Source organism: Pezoporus flaviventris, unplaced genomic scaffold (genome assembly GCF_033815535.1).
Source record: "Pezoporus flaviventris isolate CSIRO_AGI_PZ_B2104156 unplaced genomic scaffold, CSIRO_AGI_Pfla_v1 ptg000530l, whole genome shotgun sequence".
Classification (NCBI taxonomy): Eukaryota; Metazoa; Chordata; class Aves; order Psittaciformes; family Psittacidae; genus Pezoporus; species Pezoporus flaviventris.
In genome coordinates this window covers 1-18,560 of record NW_026893077.1, presented here as the reverse complement: position 1 = coordinate 18,560, position 18,560 = coordinate 1, and the positions used below count along the sequence as shown (strand labels likewise).

Sequence of the window (18,560 nt, the reverse complement as noted above, 5' to 3'; positions counted from 1 at the left end):
AGCACCCATAGCGCTGCACTGGGAAACACAGGGACAGCACCCATAGCGCTGCACTGGGACCCTGCAGTGACAGCACCCATACCGCTGCACTGAGACCCTGCAGTGACAGCACCCATAGCGCTGCACTGGGACCCTGCAGCGACAGCACCCATAGCGCTGCACTGGAACACAAAGGGACAGCACCCATAGCGCTGCACTGGGACACAGTAACAGCACCCATAGCGCTGCACTGGGAAACACAGGGACAGCACCCATAGCGCTGCACTGGGACACAGTAACAGCACCCATAGCGCTGCACTGGGACACACAGGGACAGCACCCATAGCGCTGCACTGAGACCCTGCAGTGACAGCACCTATAGCGCTGCACTGGGACCCTGCAGCGACAGCACCCATAGCGCTGCACTGGGACCCTGCAGCGACAGCACCCATAGCGCTGCACTGGGACCCTGCAGTGACAGCACCCATAGCGCAGCACTGGAACACAAATGGACAGCACCCATAGCGCTGCACTGGGACACAGAGACAGCACCCATAGCGCTGCACTGGGACCCTGCAGTGACAGCACCCATAGAGCTGCACCGGGACACAGCAACAGCACCCATAGCGCTGCACTGGGACCCTGCAGCAAGAGCACCCATAGCGCTGCACTGGAACACAAAGGGACAGCACCCATAGCGCTGCACTGTGAAACACAGTAACAGCACCCATAGCGCTGCGCTGGGACACAGAGACAGCACCCATAGCGCTGCACCGGGACCCTGCAGCGACAGCACCCATAGCGCTGCACTGGGAAACACAGTAACAGCACCCATAGCGCTGCACCAGGACCCTGCAGCGACAGCACCCATAGCGCTGCACTGGGAAACACAGTAACAGCACCCATACCGCTGCACTGAGACCCTGCAGTGACAGCACCCATAGCGCTGCACTGGGACACAGTAACAGCACCCATAGCGCTGCACTGGGACCCTGCAGCGACAGCACCCATAGCGCTGCACTGGGACACACAGGGACAGCACCCATAGCGCTGCACTGGGACATACAGCGACAGCACCCATAGCGCTGCACTGGGACACAGCGACAGCACCCATAGCGCTGCACTGGGACCCTGCAGCGACAGCACCCATAGCGCTGCACTGGGACACACAGGGACAGCACCCATAGCGCTGCACCGGGACACAGGGGGAGCACCCATAGCGCTGCACTGGGACACAGTGACAGCACCCATAGCACTGCACTGGGACACAGTAACAGCACCCATAGCGCTGCACTGGGACACAGTAACAGCACTGGGACACAGTAACAGCACCCATAGCGCTGCACTGGGACACACAGGGGCAGCTCCCATAGCGCTGCACTGAAACACACAGGGATAGCACCCACAGCGCTGCACTGGGACACAGCAACAGCACCCATAGCGCTGCACTGAAACACACAGGGATAGCACCCATAGCGCTGCACTGGGACACAGCAACAGCACCCATAGCGCTGCACTGAGACACACAGGGATAGCACCCATAGCGCTGCACGGGGACACAGTGACAGCACCCATAACGCTGCACCGGGACACACAGCGACAGCACCCATAGCGCTGCACTGAGACACACAGGGATAGCACCCATAGCGCTGCACGGGGACACTCAGCAACAGCACCCACAGCGCTGCACTGGGACACACAGGGACAGCACCCATAGCGCTGCACCGGGACACACAGCGACAGCACCCATAGCGCTTCACCGGGACACACAAGGACAGCACCCATAGCGCTGCACCGGGACACGGTGACAGCGCCCATAGCGCTGCACTGGGACACAGCGACAGCACCCATAGTGCTGCACCGGGACACACAGCAACAGCACCCATAGCTCTGCACCGGGACACACAGCAACAGCACCCATAGCGCTGCACCGGGACACACAGCAACAGCACCCATAGCGCTGCACCGGGACACACAGCGACAGCACCCATAGCGCTGCACTGGGACACAGCAACAGCACCCATAGCGCTGCACTGGGACAAACAGCGACAGCACCCATAGCGCTGCACTGGGACACAGCGACAGCACCCATAGCGCTGCACTGGGACACAGCGACAGCACCCATAGCGCTGCACTGGGACACAGTAACAGCACCCATAGCGCTGCACTGGGAAACACAGGGACAGCACCCATAGCGCTGCACTGAGGCCCTGCAGTGACAGCACCCATAGCGCTGCACTGGGACCCTGCAGCGACAGCACCCATAGCGCTGCACTGGAACACAAAGGGACAGCACCCATAGCGCTGCACTGGGACCCTGCAGTGACAGCACCCATAGCGCTGCACTGGGACACACAACGACAGCACCCATAGCACTGCACTGGGACCCTGCAGTGACAGCACCCATAGAGCTGCACCGGTACACACAGGGATAGCACCCATAGCGCTGCACTGGGACCCTGCAGCAACAGCACCCATAGCGCTGCACTGGAACACAAAGGGACAGCACCCATAGCGCTGCACCGGGACCCTGCAGCGACAGCACCCATAGCGCTGCACTGGGAAACACAGGGACAGCACCCATAGCGCTGCACTGGGAAACACAGCGACAGCACCCATAGCGCTGCACTGGGACACAGTGACAGCACCCATAGCGCTGCACTGGGACACAGTAACAGCACCCATAGCGCTGCACTGGGACACAGTAACAGCACCCATAGCGCTGCACTGGGACACAGTAACAGCACCCATAGCGCTGCACTGGGACACAGTAACAGCACCCATAGTGCTGCACTGGGACCCTGCAGCGACAGCACCCATAGCACTGCACTGGGACACACAGGGGCAGCACCCATAGCGCTGCACTGAAACACACAGGGATAGCACCCACAGCGCTGCACTGGGACACAGCAACAGCACCCATAGCGCTGCACCGGGACACACAGCGACAGCACCCATAGCGCTGCACTGAGACACACAGGGATAGCACCCATAGCGCTGCACTGGGACACACAGCGACAGCACCTATAGCGCTTCACCGGGACACACAAGGACAGCACCCACAGCGCTGCACCGGGACACGGTGACAGCGCCCATAGCGCTGTACGGGGACACTCAGCAACAGCACCCACAGCGCTGCACTGGGACACACAGGGACAGCACCCATAGCGCTGCACTGGGACACACAGCGACAGCACCTATAGCGCTTCACCGGGACACACAAGGACAGCACCCATAGCGCTGCACCGGGACACGGTGACAGCACCCATAGCGCTGCACTGGGACACAGGGACAGCACCCATAGCGCTGCACCGGGACACACAGCAACAGCACCCATAGCGCTGCACTGGGACACACAGCAACAGCACCCATAGCGCTGCACCGGGACACACAGCGACAGCACCCATAGCGCTGCACTGGGACACAGAGACAGCACCCATAGTGCTGCACTGGGACACACAGCACCCATAGCGCTGCACTGGGACACAGCGACAGCACCCATAGCGCTGCACTGGGACACAGCGACAGCACCCATAGCGCTGCACTGGGACACAGCGACAGCACCCATAGCGCTGCACTGGGACACAGCGACAGCACCCATAGCGCTGCACTGGGACACACAGCGACAGCACCCATAGCGCTGCACTGGGACACAGCGACAGCACCCATAGCGCTGCACTGGGACACACAGCGACAGCACCCATAGCGCTGCACGGGGACACACAGCGACAGCACCCATAGCGCTGCACTGGGACACACAGCGACAGCACCCATAGCGCTGCACGGGGACACACAGCGACAGCACCCATAGCGCTGCACTGGGACACAGCGACAGCACCCATAGCGCTGCACTGGGACACACAGCGACAGCACCCATAGCGCTGCACTGGGACACAGCGACAGCACCCATAGCGCTGCACTGGGACACAGCGACAGCAGCCATAGCGCTGCACTGGGACACACAGGGACAGCACCCATAGCGCTGCACTGGGTCACAGCGACAGCACCCATAGCGCTGCACTGGGACACACAGGGATAGCACCCATAGCGCTGCACTGGGACACACAGGGATAGCACCCATAGCGCTGCACTGAGACACAGCACACAGTGCATGGACCCTATAGCTCCATACTGGGACACACAGTCCCACAGTGCCAGCACCATATAGTTCTGTACTGGGACCGCATAGCTCCATAGTGGGACATACATCCTCATAGCGCCAGCACCATATAGCTGTACTGAGACCCCCAGTGTCACTACTGTATAGCTCTGTACTGGGAATATCTAGCTCCATACTGGAATCATATAGCCACATAGTGCCAGCGCTCTGTATCTCCATACTGCCTTGGACCATATAGCTCCACACCAGGACCATATAGCCCCATACTGCTGGATCCATGCAGCTCCACAGCAGGACCATATAGCCCCATACTGCTGGATCCATACAGCTCCACACCAGGACCATATAACCCCATACTGCTGGATCCATAGGGCTCCACACCAGGACCATATAACCCCATACTGCTGGATCCATACAGCTCCACACCAGGACCATATAGCCCTATACTGCTGGATCCATACAGCTCCACACCAGGACCATATAGCCCCACACTGCTGGATCCATACAGCTCCACACCAGGACCATATAGCCCTATACTGCTGGATCCATACAGCTCCACACCAGGACCATATAGCCCTATACTGCTGGATCCATACAGCTCCACACCAGGACCATATAGCCCCACACTGCCTGGGCCCGTACAGATGTTGGGGCTCGGCCCAGCTCAGACTCACAGGCTGTCGGTGCCCATCAACAGCTGGAAAGCGGATTCAGGCAAAGGATTCCCCTCCAGGCTCAGCGTCCTGCGGAGAGCCCATTCCAGCGCTCAGGATCCTCCCTGGCCCCCCCACAGGCCTTAATGAGCGCTAATGAGGGAGCGTTAATGAGCGCTAATGAGGGAGCGTTAATGAGCGCTAATGAGGGAGCGTTAATGAGCGCGTACCGCAGGCGGGAGCAGCGCGTTGGCAGCGCCGCCAGCACCGGCAGCAGCGGCTCCGGCAGCGGCACGTTCCAGAGGCTGCGGGGGGGACACGGCGCCATCAGGGTCCCGATGCCATGGGGGGGGGGGGAACATGGGGGTCCCGATGCCATTGGAGGGGACATGGGGGTCCCGATGCCGTGGGGGGGGACATGGGGGTCTCGAAGCCGGGGGGGGGGGAACATGGGGGTCCCGATGCCATTGGGGGGAACATGGGGGTCCCGATGCCATGGGGGGGGGGGGGGGACATGGGGGTCTCGAAGCCATGGGGGGGGAACATGGAGGTCTCGATGCGATGGGGGGGGACATGGGGGTCCCGATGCCATTGGGGGGGACATGGGGGTCTCGAAGCCATGGGGTGGTACATGGGGGTCCCAATGCCATGGGGGGGGCATGGGGGTCCCGATGCCATGGGGGGGGACATGGGGGTCTCAAAGCCATGGGGGGGACATGGGGGTACCGATGCCATGGGGGGGGACATGGGCGTCTCAAAGCCATGGGGGGGACGACATGGGGTTTTCGAAGCCATGGGGGGGGATACGGGGATCTCAAAGCCATGGGGGGGACATGGGGGTCCCGATGCTATGGGGGGGGACATGGGGGTCTCAAAGCCATGGGGGGGGGGGGACATGGGGGTCTCGAAGTCATGGGGGAGGACATGAGGATCTCAAAGCCATGGGGGAGGACATGGGGGTCTCAAAGCCATGGGGGGGGGGGACATGGGGGTCTCAAAGCCATGGGGGGGGACATGAGGATCTCAAAGCCATGGGGGGGACATGGGGGTCCCGATGCCATGGGAGGGGCATGGGGGTCCCGCTGCCTGCACCCCGCACTCACTGCAGCTCCTGCAGCGCCCCCAGCGCGGTCAGACACTGGCTCAGGACCCCCAGCATCTCCTCCTCGAGCTTCCAGCCTGCGGGACACAGGGACACAAGTCCATGGAGGGGGGGGGGTTTGGCCCTCCCCGCATTCCCAGCGGGATCCCAGGGGTGATCCCAGGCTCCCCTCGCCCCCCAGGACCCACCTCGCAGGAACACGGCGCGGACGCTGCGGGGCTCCTCCTGCTCCCGCTCCACCTGGATGCGGGGCTGGAAGCTCCGGTACTTGCGCTCGATGCGGGCCAGCGTCTCCTCCAGCGTCCCCGCAGGCGGCTCCGCTGCGGGACCGGGACCGGGACCGGGACCGGGGGGTTCTGGGGGTGCTGCCCGCACCTCCCCCCCCCCCTTCCCCCTTTAACCCCCCCCGGATCCCGCTCACCGTCCGCAGGGAAGCTCGGGGCCGGCCGCACCGTGACCCGCGGGACGTGGGTGATGCCGGCGCGGGCGCAGAGCTCGGGCAAGTCCCGCTCCAGGACCCCGGAGCACTGGAACCCCTCTGGGGCAGGGCAAGGGGGGGGACATCAGGGGGTCCCTCGCAGCACCTCCACCCCCGAAGCCGCTGTGGGGCCGGGGCTCACCTGGGCCCTGCTCCCCCTTCCTGCCCGCGCTCTTCGTCTCCTCCTCCGTGGCCACCAGCGCCTTCTCCCTGGGGGCACGATCGCTCCGGCGCCGCATGACCCACGGCTGGGGGGCACCGGGGGGGGGGGTTCAGCGGCTCCCCCCAGCACCCACCGGATACCCCCGTCCCCCGGCTTGGGGGGTCCCGGTGCGGTCCCGGATGTGGGTGAGGGTCGCGGGGGGAGGAGCCCTGTGGGGTGGGAGGGGGTGCCCCAGGGATAAGGGGTGCTCGGGGGTGTCTCTGGGGGGGGTCCCTAATGCGGGTGAGGGGGTCCCAGGGCACTGTGGGGGTCCCTATTGGGGTGAGGGGGAGTCCCAGGTCCTTATGGGGGTGAGGGAGGGTCTCAGGGTCCTGTGGGGGTCCCTGTGTGGATGGGAGGGGGGGTGTCAGGGATGCTGGGGGGGGGGGGTGACCTGGGGGATCTCGATGAGGGTCCACTGAAGGGGCAAAGGGGAGTCCCAGTGGATGGGGGTCCCTATGGGGGTCTCTTGGGGGTCTCCAGGGGGTGATGGAGGGTCCCAGGGTTGGGAGTGGGTCCCTATGGGGGTCTCCTTAGGCAGTGAGGGCGGTTGTACCAGGCCTGGTGCCTATGGGGCTGCGGGGAGGGGGTTGTTTCTAGCGCGGAGGAGGCCGCATAGGGGTACAGGGGGGTCCCTATGGGGGTCTCCTGGGTGCGAGGGTCCCTATGGGGTGCGGAGGGGTCCCTATGGGGTGCGGGGTTCCCTATGGGGTGCGGGGTTCCCTATAGGGTGCGAGGGTCCCTATGGGGTGCGGTGGTTCCCTATGGGGTGCGGAGGGGTCCCTATGGGGTGCGGGGTTCCCTATGGGGTGCGGGGTTCCCTATGGGGTGCGGGGTTCCCTATAGGGTTCGAGGGTCCCTATGGGGTGCGGTGGTTCCCTATGGGGTGCGGAGGGGTCCCTATGGGGTGCGGGGTTCCCTATAGGGTTCGAGGGTCCCTATGGGGTGCGGGGTTCCCTATGGGGGTCGCGGGGGGAGCCCGGGGCCGGCGGCGACCTCGCTCCTTGGCAACGGAAAGGACGCGAGGGGCGGGGCCGCGCCTGCGCGGGGCGGAGCCGGTGCTGAGTGGGCGGGACCTAACGGAAAGGAGGCGTGGTTTGTCGAGAAAGGGCGGGGCCGTCCGGGAAAGGGGCGGGGTCTGGTCAAAGGGGCGGGGCCTCCCCGTTCCCAGGCCGGCGCTGCGCTGTGACCGAGCCCGTACCGGGGCCGGCGCTGGAGCACCCGGGGCTGTGCTGGGGGCAGCGCTGGGCGCATCCTGCCCCATTCCTGCCCCATTCCTGCCCCATTCCTGAGCCCATTCCTGGGCCCCCACTGGTCCATTCCTGTCCCATTACTGGGTGTTCACTGGGGTCGTCACTGGTCCGTTTCTTACCCCTTTACTGGTCCCATTACTGGGTGTTCACTGGGGTCGTCACCGGTCCGTTTCTTACCCCTTTATTGGTCCCATTACTGGGTGTTCACTGGGGTCGTCACTGGTCCGTTTCTTACCCCTTTACTGGTCCCATTACTGGGTGTTCACTGGGGTCGTCACCAGTCCGTTTCTTACCCCTTTACTGGTCCCATTACTGGGTGTTCACTGGGGTCGTCCCTGGGCCCTTACTGCTCCGTTCGTTATCCCGTTACTGGGCCTTTCCCGGTCTCGTTACTGGGATCATCATTAGACCCCCCCCGGGCCCTTACTGGTCCATTACTGGCCCGGAGCCCCTCCCAGTCCCAGCACAGCCCCCCCCCCCCCCCTTTCCACAGCCAGCCCCGGCTCGCACCGACACCCCTTTATTCACCCCTTTATTCACCCCTTTATTCACCCCTTTATTCACCCCTTTATTCAGCACTGGCACCCCGGGGCTGGGGGTCCGGGTCAGCCCCGTGTCCCCGGTGCCCCCCCGGTCCCCGCGGTGCAGGGGGTGACGGCGGGTGCCGGGTGGGGGGCACATCGTAGTGAATGGGGATGTGGCTGTTCTTGGGGGAGTCGTAATGGCTGGGGGGGGGGGCGGGGGGCACAAGGTCCCCCCCCTCCGGGCAGCTCTCTGCGGGGACAAGAGCAGGTCACAAGTGGGTTTGTGTCCCCTCCTTGGTGCCTCCTGTCCCCCCAGTGTCCGTGTGTCCCCCCCGGTATCCGTGTGACCCACAATGTCTGTGTGTCCCCAATGTCCGTGTCCCCCTCAGTGTCCATGTGTCCCCCGCAGTGTCTCTGTCCCCCCAGTATCCATGTGCCCCCAGTGTCCGTGTGTCCCCCAGTGTCCGTGTATCCCCCCCCAGTATCCATGTGCCCCCAGTGTCTGTGTCCCCCCAGTACCCGTGTCCCCCCAGTGTCTGTGTGTCACCCAGTATCCACGTACCCCCAGTGTCCGTGTCCCCCTTAGTGTCCATGTGTCCCCCCCATGTCTGTGTGTCCCCAATGTCTGTGTCCCCCCCAGTATCCATGTAGCCCCAGTGTCCATGTGTCCCCCCCAATGTCCGTGTCAACCCACAGTGTCCGTGTGTCCCCCCCCAATGGCTGTGTGTCCCCAGTGTCCGTGTGTCCCCCCCAGTATCCACGTACCCCCAGTGTCCATGTGTCCCCCCCAGTGTCCATGTGTCCCCCCCAATGTCTGTGTGTCCCCAATGTCCGTGTCCCCCTCAGTGTCCATGTGTCCCCCGCAGTGTCTGTGTGTCCCCCAGTATCCATGTGCCCCCAGTGTCCGTGTGTCCCCCAGTGTTTGTGTGTCCCCCCCAGTATCCAGGTACCCCCAGTGTCTGTGTCCCCCCACTATCCATGTCCCCCAGTGTCTGTATGTCCCCCCCAGTATCCAGGTACCCCCAGTGTCCATGTCCCCCCCAGTGTCCATGTGTCCCCCCCACTGTCTGTGTGTCCCCAATGTCCGTGTGTCCCCAATGTCTGTGTGTCCCCAATGTCCATGTCCCCCCCAGTGTCCGTGTGTCCACCCCAATATCTGTATGTCCCCAATGTCTGTGTCCCACCTCAGTGTCCATGTGTCCCCCCCAATGTCTGTGTGTCCCCAATGTCTGTGTCCCCCCCAGTGCCCGTGTGTCCCCCCCAATGTCTGTGTGTCCCCAATATCTGTGTGTCCCCAATGTCTGTGTCCCCCCCAGTGTCCATGTGTCCCCCCCAATGTCTGTGTGTCCCCAATGTCTGTGTCCCCCCCAGTGTCCATGTGTCCCCCCCAATGTCTGTGTGTCCCCAATATCTGTGTGTCCCCAATGTCTGTGTCCCCCCCAGTGCCCCAGTGTCCCCCCCAATGTCTGTGTGTCCCCAGTGTCTGTGTCCCCCCCAGTATCCATGTAGCCCCAGTGTCCATGTGTCCCCCCCAATGTCTGTGTCCCCCCCAGTGCCCGTGTCCCCGCCCCGTGCCCGTGTCCCACCGTGGGGCTGCTCCTCGAGGGGCCGGATCTCGGCGTAGGACATCTCCCTGCGCACCGGGGGCCTCATCTCCATGTAGCTGCCCTCGGGCGCCAGGGGGGGCTCCCGGATGGTGGCGTAGGGGCTCTCGCTGCCCACGGAGCTGCCGCTGCCCCCCAGACCCTCCGGGGGGGGCTCTGAGGGGGAGGAGTTGGGGGGTCCCCATGGCGGGGGACAGGGAGCAGCTGCGTCGGGAGAGTCCCAGCCCCAGCCCAGTCCCATTCCCACCCTCTCTTAACCTCTTCCCCATCCTTTTCCCACTCCATCCCGTCCCAGGCACCCTTTCCCAACCCCCCCCCATCCCATCCCACCCCACCTCATCGTGTGCCACCCCATCCCAACCCAGCCACCCTTTCCCATGCCATCCCACCCCAGCTCATCCCATGCCATCCCACTGCACCTCATCCCACCACATCGCGTGCCATCCCATCCCACCCCAGCTCATCCCACCCCACCCCCATCTCATCCCATGCCATCCCATCCCATCCCACCCCATCCCATCCCATCCCATCCCATCCCATCCCATCCCATCCCACCCTATCCCATCCCATCCCATCCCTCCCCACCCCATCCCATCCCATCCCACCCTACCTATCCCATCCCATCCCATCCCGTCCCATCCCATCCCACCCTATCCCATCCCATCCCTCCCCACCCCATCCCATCCCATCCCACCCTACCTATCCCATCCCATCCCATCCCACCCCACCCCTCCCCATCCCATCCCACCCCACCCCATCGCACCCCACCCCATCTCATCCCACATCCCATCCCACCCCATCCCACCACATCCCCACCCCATCCCACCCCATCCCATCCCACCCCACCCCATCCCATCCCACCCCATCCCACCACATCCCACCCCATCCCACCCCATCCCATCCCACCCCCACCCCATCCCATCCCACCCCACGCTATCCCACCCCATCCCTCCCCACCCCATCTCATCCCTCCCCATCCCTCCCCACCCCATCTCATCCCACCTCGTCCCTCCCCATCCCATCCCATCCCATCCCCCCCACCCCATCCCATCCCATCCCATCCCACCCTACCTATCCTATCCCATCCCATCCCATCCCATCCCATCCCATCCCATCCCATCCCACCCCACCCCATCCCATCCCACCACATCCCACCCCATCCCACCCCATCCCATCCCACCCCACGCTATCCCACCCCATCCCTCCCCACCCCATCTCATCCCTCCCCATCCCTCCCCACCCCATCTCATCCCACCTCGTCCCTCCCCATCCCTCCCCATCCCATCCCATCCACCCTCTCCCATCCCGTTCCTTTACCTTCGCACTTCCCCAGGCTGCAGCTGCAGCTGTAGCTCCGGTCCAGCTGCCCCCCTGCAAAGGGGCAGGTTTGGGCCCCCCCCCGCTCCAGCCCAGCCCATCCCGGCCCCTTCCCTGTGGATACAGCCGGGAGCGCTCCCGCTGCCCCCCCCTTACCGCTGCTGCCCGAGGCGCCGCGGGGCTTCCAGCCGGGGGGGAGCGTGGTGCTGCCGGCTCCGTCTGCAGCCGCCGGGAGCTGAGAGCCGGGGACCTGCGGCGGGACGGGACGGGACGGGACGGGATGGGGTGGGATGGGGTGGGGTGGGGTGGGATGGGAATGGGGTAGGATGGGATGGGGTGGGATGGGACGGGATGGGGTGGGGTGGGGTGGGATGGGGTGGGATGGGGTGGGATCGGGTGGGATGGGGATGATGTGGGACGGGATGGGGTGGGGTGGGATGGGAATGGGGTAGGATGGGATGGGGTGGGATGGGACGGGATGGGGTGGGATGGGAATGGGGTAGGATGGGATGGGGTGGGATGGGATGGGATGGGATGGGGTGGGGTGGGATGGGGTGGGATGGGGTGGGATCGGGTGGGATGGGGATGATGTGGGACGGGATGGGGTGGGGTGGGATGGGAATGGGGTAGGATGGGATGGGGTGGGATGGGACGGGATGGGGTGGGGTGGGGTGGGATGGGGATGATGTGGGACGGGATGGGGTGGGACGGGATGGGGTGGGATGGGACGGGATGGGGTGCGGTGGGACGGGGTGGCATGGGATGAGCACCGTGGAGCCCCATACACCACGGTGCACCTTCCAACACCCCCGTGCACTGTGCAATGTCACCCTAGAGCACTGTTCACCTTACGCCATGGTGCACCATACAATACCATCACAGGGCACCGTGCACCCCTGGTGCACTGTACGGCACCGGTGCACTGTGCAGAACATGGTTCACCATGCAGCACTGTGCTACACCATCACAGTGCACCATCCAGCACCCTGGTGCATGGGTGCTGTGCTGCCATACCTTGATGCTGGCTCTGTCCGGGGCACCAGGAGCTGGCATCGGGCACTGGGACAGTGTGTGGTAGCTGGGGTTGCAGTAGTAATGTGCGTGGTGGCTTGGGGGCACATCTGGGGGGCAGGCATCAGTGTGGTCACCACGGCGGTGTCCCCATTGCCACCACGGTGGTGTTCCAATTGCCACCACGGTGGTGTCTCCATTATCACCACGGTGGTGTCTCCATAATCACCACGGTGGTGTCTCCATTATCACCACGGTGGTGTCCCCATTTCCACCACGGTGGTGTCTCCATTATCACCACGGTGGTGTCCCCATTGCCACCACGGTGGTGTCTCCATAATCACCACGGTGGTGTCTCCATTATCACCACGGTGGTGTCCCCATTGCCACCACGGTGGTGTCTCCATTATCACCACGGTGGTGTCCCCATTGCCACCACGGTGGTGTCTCCATTATCACCACGGTGGTGTCTCCATTATCACCACGGTGGTGTCCCCATAATCACCACGGTGGTGTCTCCATTATCACCACGGTGGTGTCTCCATTATCACCACAGTTGTGTCTCCATTATCACCACGGTGGTGTCTCCATAATCACCACGGTGGTGTCTCCATTATCACCACGGTGGTGTCCCCATTTCCACCACGGTGGTGTCTCCATTATCACCACGGTGGTGTCTCCATTGCCACCACGGTGGTGTCTCCATTATCACCACGGTGGTGTCCCCATTTCCACCACGGTGGTGTCTCCATTATCACCACTCTGGTGTCCCCATTTCCACCACGGTGGTGTCCCCACCGCCACCACCATCACCTGGCACCATGTAGTCCGACGTATCCGTCTGTCCTGCTGTGTAGGCCACGGCAAGGTGCCGGCTCCCCTTCCCCTTCTGCCGGTGCCGGCACCACAGCCCCGCAGCCACCATGGCCACCAGCAGTGCCAGCAGGGCCACCAGGCTGAGCACCACCCCCAGCGAGCTGTAGGCTGCCGGGGGGGCTGGCACGATGGTGTAGGGCTGCTCGGGGGTCTCTATGGGGAGGGAACACGACACAGGGTGTCCATAGGGTGGCACAGGGGCCCTTGGGGGTCCCCAGTGCTGCACCCACTCACCATCACCGCAGTGGGGCCCGGTCCTGCCCGGGGCGCAGGGACACGTCCCGCTGGCCGGGTGGCACGTGGCGTTGTGGGGACAGCGGCAGAGCTGAGCACACTGGAGCCCGAAGGTGCCGGGGGGGCAGGCTGGGGATGGGGGGGACAGGGATGGAGACAGAGACAGAAGTAGGCTGCTCAGGGCCATACAGTGCCATACCAGGACCATACAGCTCCATACTGGGACATACAGCTCCATACTGGGATGATACAGCCCCATACTGGGATGATACAGCCCCATACTGGGACCATCCAGCCCCATACTGGGACATACAGCTCCGCACTGGGACCACACAGCCCCATGCTGCCTTGGACTGTATGGTTCCGTAGAGGGACCATATAGCTCCAAACTCCCTGGGACCATCTAGCTCCATAGCAGGACATATGGCCCCATAGTGCCCAGCACTGTATAGCTCTATACAGGGACAATATAGCTCCATACTTACAGGGACAATATAGCTCCATACTGGGACCATACAACCCCATAGTGCCCAGCACTGTATAGCTCTATACAGGGACAATATAGCTCCATACTGGGACCCTACAACCCCATAGTGCCCAGCACTGTATAGCTCTATGCAGGGACAGTATAGCTCCATACTGGGACCATACAACCCCATAGTGCCCAGCACTGTATAGCTCTATACAAGGACAATATAGCTCCATACTGGGACCATACAGCCCCATAGTGCCCAGCACTGTATAGCTCTATGCAGGGACAATATAGCTGCCTACTGGGACCATACAGCCCCATAGTGCCCAGCACTGTATAGCTCTATACAAGGACAATATAGCTCCATACTGGGACCATACAACCTCATAGTGTCCAGCACTGTATAGTGTCGTACTAGAAAGATAAAGCCTAATAGTTCCTGGGCCCATATAGTTCTATAGTGGGCCCATATAGCTCCATACTGCCTGTGACCACACAGATCCATGCTGGGAAAATATGACCATACCGCCTGGGATCACCTAGCTCCATACTGGGACAATACAGGCCTATAGTGCCTGGGGCCATGTGAATCCATACTGGAACATGCAGCTCCCTGCTGGGACCATAGAGCCCCACAGTGCCTGGGGCCATCTAATTCCACACTGGAACATGCAGCTCCTTGATGGGACCATGGAGCCCCGCAGTGCCTGGGGCCATGTGAATCCACACTGGAACATGCAGCTCCTTGACGGGACCATAGACCCCGCAGTGCCTGGGGCCATCTAAATCCATACTGGAACATGCAGCTCCTTGATGGGACCATGGAGCCCCACAGTGCCTGGGGCCATGTGAATCCACACTGGAACATGCAGCTCCCTGCTGGGACCATAGACCCCGCAGTGCCTGGGGCCATGTGAATCCACACTGGAACATGCAGCTCCCTGCTGGGACCATAGACCCCGCAGTGCCTGGGGCCATCTAAATCCACACTGGAACATGCAGCTCCCTGCTGGGACCATGGAGCCCCACAGTGCCTGGGGCCATCTAAATCCACACTGGAACATGCAGCTCCCTGCTGGGACCATGGAGCCCCACAGTGCCTGGGGCCATGTGAATCCACACTGGAACATGCAGCTCCTTGATGGGACCATAGACCCCGCAGTGCCTGGGGCCATGTGAATCCACACTGGAACATGCAGCTCCTTGATGGGACCATGGAGCCCCGCAGTGCCTGGGGCCATCTAAATCCACACTGGAACATGCAGCTCCTTGATGGGACCATAGACCCCGCAGTGCCTGGGGCCATGTGAATCCACACTGGAACATGCAGCTCCTTGATGGGACCATGGAGCCCTGCAGTGCCTGGGGCCATGTGAATCCACACTGGAACATGCAGCTCCCTGCTGGGACCATGGAGCCCTGCAGTGCCTGGGGCCATGTGAAACCACACTGGAACATGCAGCTCCCTGCTGGGACCATAGACCCCGCAGTGCCTGGGGCCATGTGAATCCACACTGGAACATGCAGCTCCTTGATGGGACCATGGAGCCCCACAGTGCCTGGGGCCATCTAAATCCATACTGGAACATGCAGCTCCTTGATGGGACCATGGAGCCCCACAGTGCCTGGGGCCATGTGAATCCACACTGGAACATGCAGCTCCTTGATGGGACCATGGAGCCCCACAGTGCTTGGGGCCATGTGAATCCACACTGGAACATGCAGCTCCTTGATGGGACCATGGAGCCCCGCAGTGCCTGGGGCCATGTGAATCCACACTGGAACATGCAGCTCCCTGCTGGGACCATAGACCCCGCAGTGCCTGGGCCCGTACAGGTCCGTGGTGCCCAGGACGGAGCTGGGCAGGGCTTCACCCTCACGGCCCTGGGCAGCTCCTCCCGTGCCCCCCGTCCCCGGGAGCGCAGAGCCATGGCGGGGGGGGCTCCGTCCGGGCCCTGCCTTCCCCGCAGAGCGCCCCGGTCCAGCCGGGCGGGCAGAGGCCGGTCCCGTCGGGGGGTGACAGGAGCCGCCGTGGCGGCGCAGGCAGGGCTGGGCGCAGGCAGCGCCCCACGATGGGGTCAAGGGGCTCAGCCCCGCTCCGAGCCCCCCCACCCCGAGCCCCCGGACTCACGCTGGGCGCAGCGGGGGCCGCGGAAGCCCGGGTCGCAGAGGCAGGAGCCGTTGGTGGGCAGGCAGGAGGAGCCGTGGGCGCAGGAGCAGCTCAGGGCGCAGCGCTTCCCGTAGCGGCCGGGCGGGCAGGCTGCGGACAGCGGCCCCTTAGCACGGCGATGGGGGCCATGGGGGGGTGTTTGGGGCGCGGGGGGGGCACTCACGGCGCTGGCAGGAGGGGCCGCGGAAGCCCGGGGCGCAGGTGCAGGAGCCGTCGTGGGGGGAACAAGCGGCTCCGTTGCGGCAGGAGCAGGGCGAGAGGCAGCCGCGGCCCCAAAAGCCCTGGGGGCAGCTCTGCTTGCACTGGGAGCCTGCGGGAGGGGGGAAAGGCGGCTCTGAGCGGGGGTCGGTGTGAGCTGGGTACCAGAACCCCCCTGTGCTGGGCGGCATCAACAGGAGGTGAGCAGCAGGGCAGGGAGGGGATCCTGCCCCTCTGCTCTGCTCTGCTCTGCGAGACCCCCCTGCAGCACTGGGTGCAGCTCTGGTGTCCTCAGCACAAGGACATGGAGCTGCTGGAGCAAGTGCAGAGGAGGCCACGAGGATGAGCAGGGGCTGGAGCAGCTCCCATAGGAGCCAGGCTGGGAACATTGGGGCTGCTCAGCCTGGAGAAGAGAAGCTGCGTGGAGAGCTCAGAGCAGCTTCCAGTGTCTGAAGGGGGCTGCAAGGATGCTGGAGAGGGGCCTTCATCAGGGACTGGAGCGACAGGACAAGGGGTGATGGGTTCAGACTGGAACAGGGGGATTTAGGTTGGAGATAGGGAAGTTTTGCATAAAGGGACACTGGGATGGGTTGAATGGAGAAGCTGTGGCTGCCCCATCCCTGGCAGTGCTCAAGGCCAGGCTGGATCATCCTGCTCCAGTGGAAGGGGTCCCTGCCCGGGGCTTTAGATGCGCTTTAAGGTCCCTTCACCCCAACCCATCCCATGGTTCCACGAGCGCTGCGCGCTCAGGGGGTGCCCCCGTTACCTGTCCAGCCGGGCAGGCAGCGGCACTCTCCGGTCACGGGCTCGCACCCATCGGCGTTGGCGCAGTCGCAGCGCTCCCCACAGCCCGCCCCGAACGTCCCGTTCTGGGGTGCAGGGGAGGAGGGGGGGGGTCAGTGCCGTTGGGGGGGGGGGGGAGAGGCCGAACCCCGTTGTCGGCGGCGCGGGGAAGGGGGGAGGGGCTGCGGCACTCACCGGGCAGGGCTGCAGGCAGCGGGGGCTCTGCCAGCCGGGGGGGCAGCGGCACGCCCCGCTCTGGGGGTCACAGCCGGCCCCATGGCCACAGTCACAGCTCCGGTTGCAGCCGGCGCCCAAGTGCCGGCGGGACACGGGGTCGAGCAGTGGGGGCCGTGCCAGCCTGGGGGTGAGGGCGCAGTGGGATGGGGATGGGGATGGGGATGGGGATGGGGATGGAGATGGGGATGGAGATGGGGATGGGGATGGGGATGGGGATGGGGATGGGGATGGAGATGGGGATGGGGATGGGGATGGGGATGGGGATGGGGGGGGTTAGGTGAGCTTTAAGGCCCCTTTAACCCAGCCCGTCCCATGGCTCCATGCCCCCCCCCGCCCGCACCCACCTTCCTTGCAGACGCAGGAGCCGTCGAGGGGGGAGCAGGCCAGGGCGTGCTGGCAGGAGCAGCGCCCCGAGCAGTTGGTGCCGAAGGTGTCCGGGGGGCAGAGGGAGGAGCAGTGCTCGTCCTGGGGGGGGACGGGGGGACACGGGCCTGAGCACAGCCGGGACACCCCCCCTCCAAGGGCTGGGCTGGGTGGGGAACCCCGTGTGTCCCCCCCGTCCTCCCATGGGGCACACACGTTGTGCCCAGGGCTGCCTGCATCCCCCCCAAGGGTGCCCAGACCCCAAAACTGCCCCCCCCAGGTAACAGGAGCCCCAGCCCAGCCTCAAGGATGCTCAGAACCCCCCCCAAACCTTCCAGAGCCCCCGGCCTTACCCTAGAACTATCCAGACACACCCCCCCCCCCCCTTTCCACCCTGGAACAACTCAGACCCCCCCCCGCCCCGGACCACCCAGACCCGTTTTACCTCCCTAGGACCACCCTCAGCCCCACTTTTCCACCCAGATCCTCATTGTTCCCCCCTAGAACCAACCAGGCCCCCAATTTCCACCCCAGACCTCACTTTCCCCCTCCAGAGCACCAGACTCCCACTGTCCCCATAGGGATGCTCAGACCCCCACTGTCCCCACAGAGGTGCTTAGACTCTCACTGTCCCCATAGGGATGCCCAGACTCCCTGCATCCCCATAGGGATGCCCAGACCCCCACTGTCCCCATAGGGATGCTCATCCCCCCGCTGTCCCCATAGGGATGCCCAGACCCCCGCTGTCCCCATAGGGACACGCAGACCCCCTCCACCCTCCATGTGCTGCCCTCTCCCCACCGCCCCATGGCCCCGCACCGTGTAGCCGGGGGGGCAGTGGCAGAGGCCGGTGGCCCCGTCGCAGACGCCCCGTGGAGGCAGAGGCAGGGCTGGAGGCAGCCGGCCCCGAAGGAGCCTTGGGGGCAGCTCTCGTTGCAGAAGAGCCCGGCCCAGCCGGGGCTGCAGACGCACTCCCCCAGCAGC

At 64.0% G+C, this 18,560-nt stretch overlaps 2 protein-coding genes across 2 annotated transcripts in view; both read right to left on the bottom strand.

Moving 5' to 3' along the window:
- The window catches only part of LOC133263911 (leucine-rich repeat-containing protein 71-like), a 31,018-nt gene extending 24,367 nt beyond the window's left edge, over positions 1-6,651 (bottom strand). The window contains 6 exon segments of the mRNA XM_061443780.1: positions 4,774-4,842; positions 4,983-5,057; positions 5,856-5,931; positions 6,043-6,174; positions 6,276-6,392; positions 6,475-6,651. Coding sequence (XP_061299764.1) covers positions 4,774-4,842; positions 4,983-5,057; positions 5,856-5,931; positions 6,043-6,174; positions 6,276-6,392; positions 6,475-6,571 — 566 coding nt within the window. The 5' untranslated portion in view covers positions 6,572-6,651.
- Positions 6,652-8,354: 1,703 nt separating this feature from the next.
- On the bottom strand, positions 8,355-18,556 carry LOC133263908 (platelet endothelial aggregation receptor 1-like; the record flags this gene model as incomplete). Its single annotated transcript, XM_061443773.1, is given in 15 exon segments — positions 8,355-8,561; positions 9,898-10,071; positions 11,233-11,286; positions 11,389-11,482; positions 12,247-12,353; positions 13,057-13,272; positions 13,354-13,482; positions 15,957-16,085; positions 16,159-16,305; positions 16,960-17,062; positions 17,172-17,284; positions 17,287-17,334; positions 17,558-17,678; positions 18,396-18,448; positions 18,451-18,556. Coding segments are annotated over 15 exon segments (1,800 nt in total), but the record flags the coding sequence as incomplete, so codon positions are not given.
- Positions 18,557-18,560: the final 4 nt, after the last annotated feature.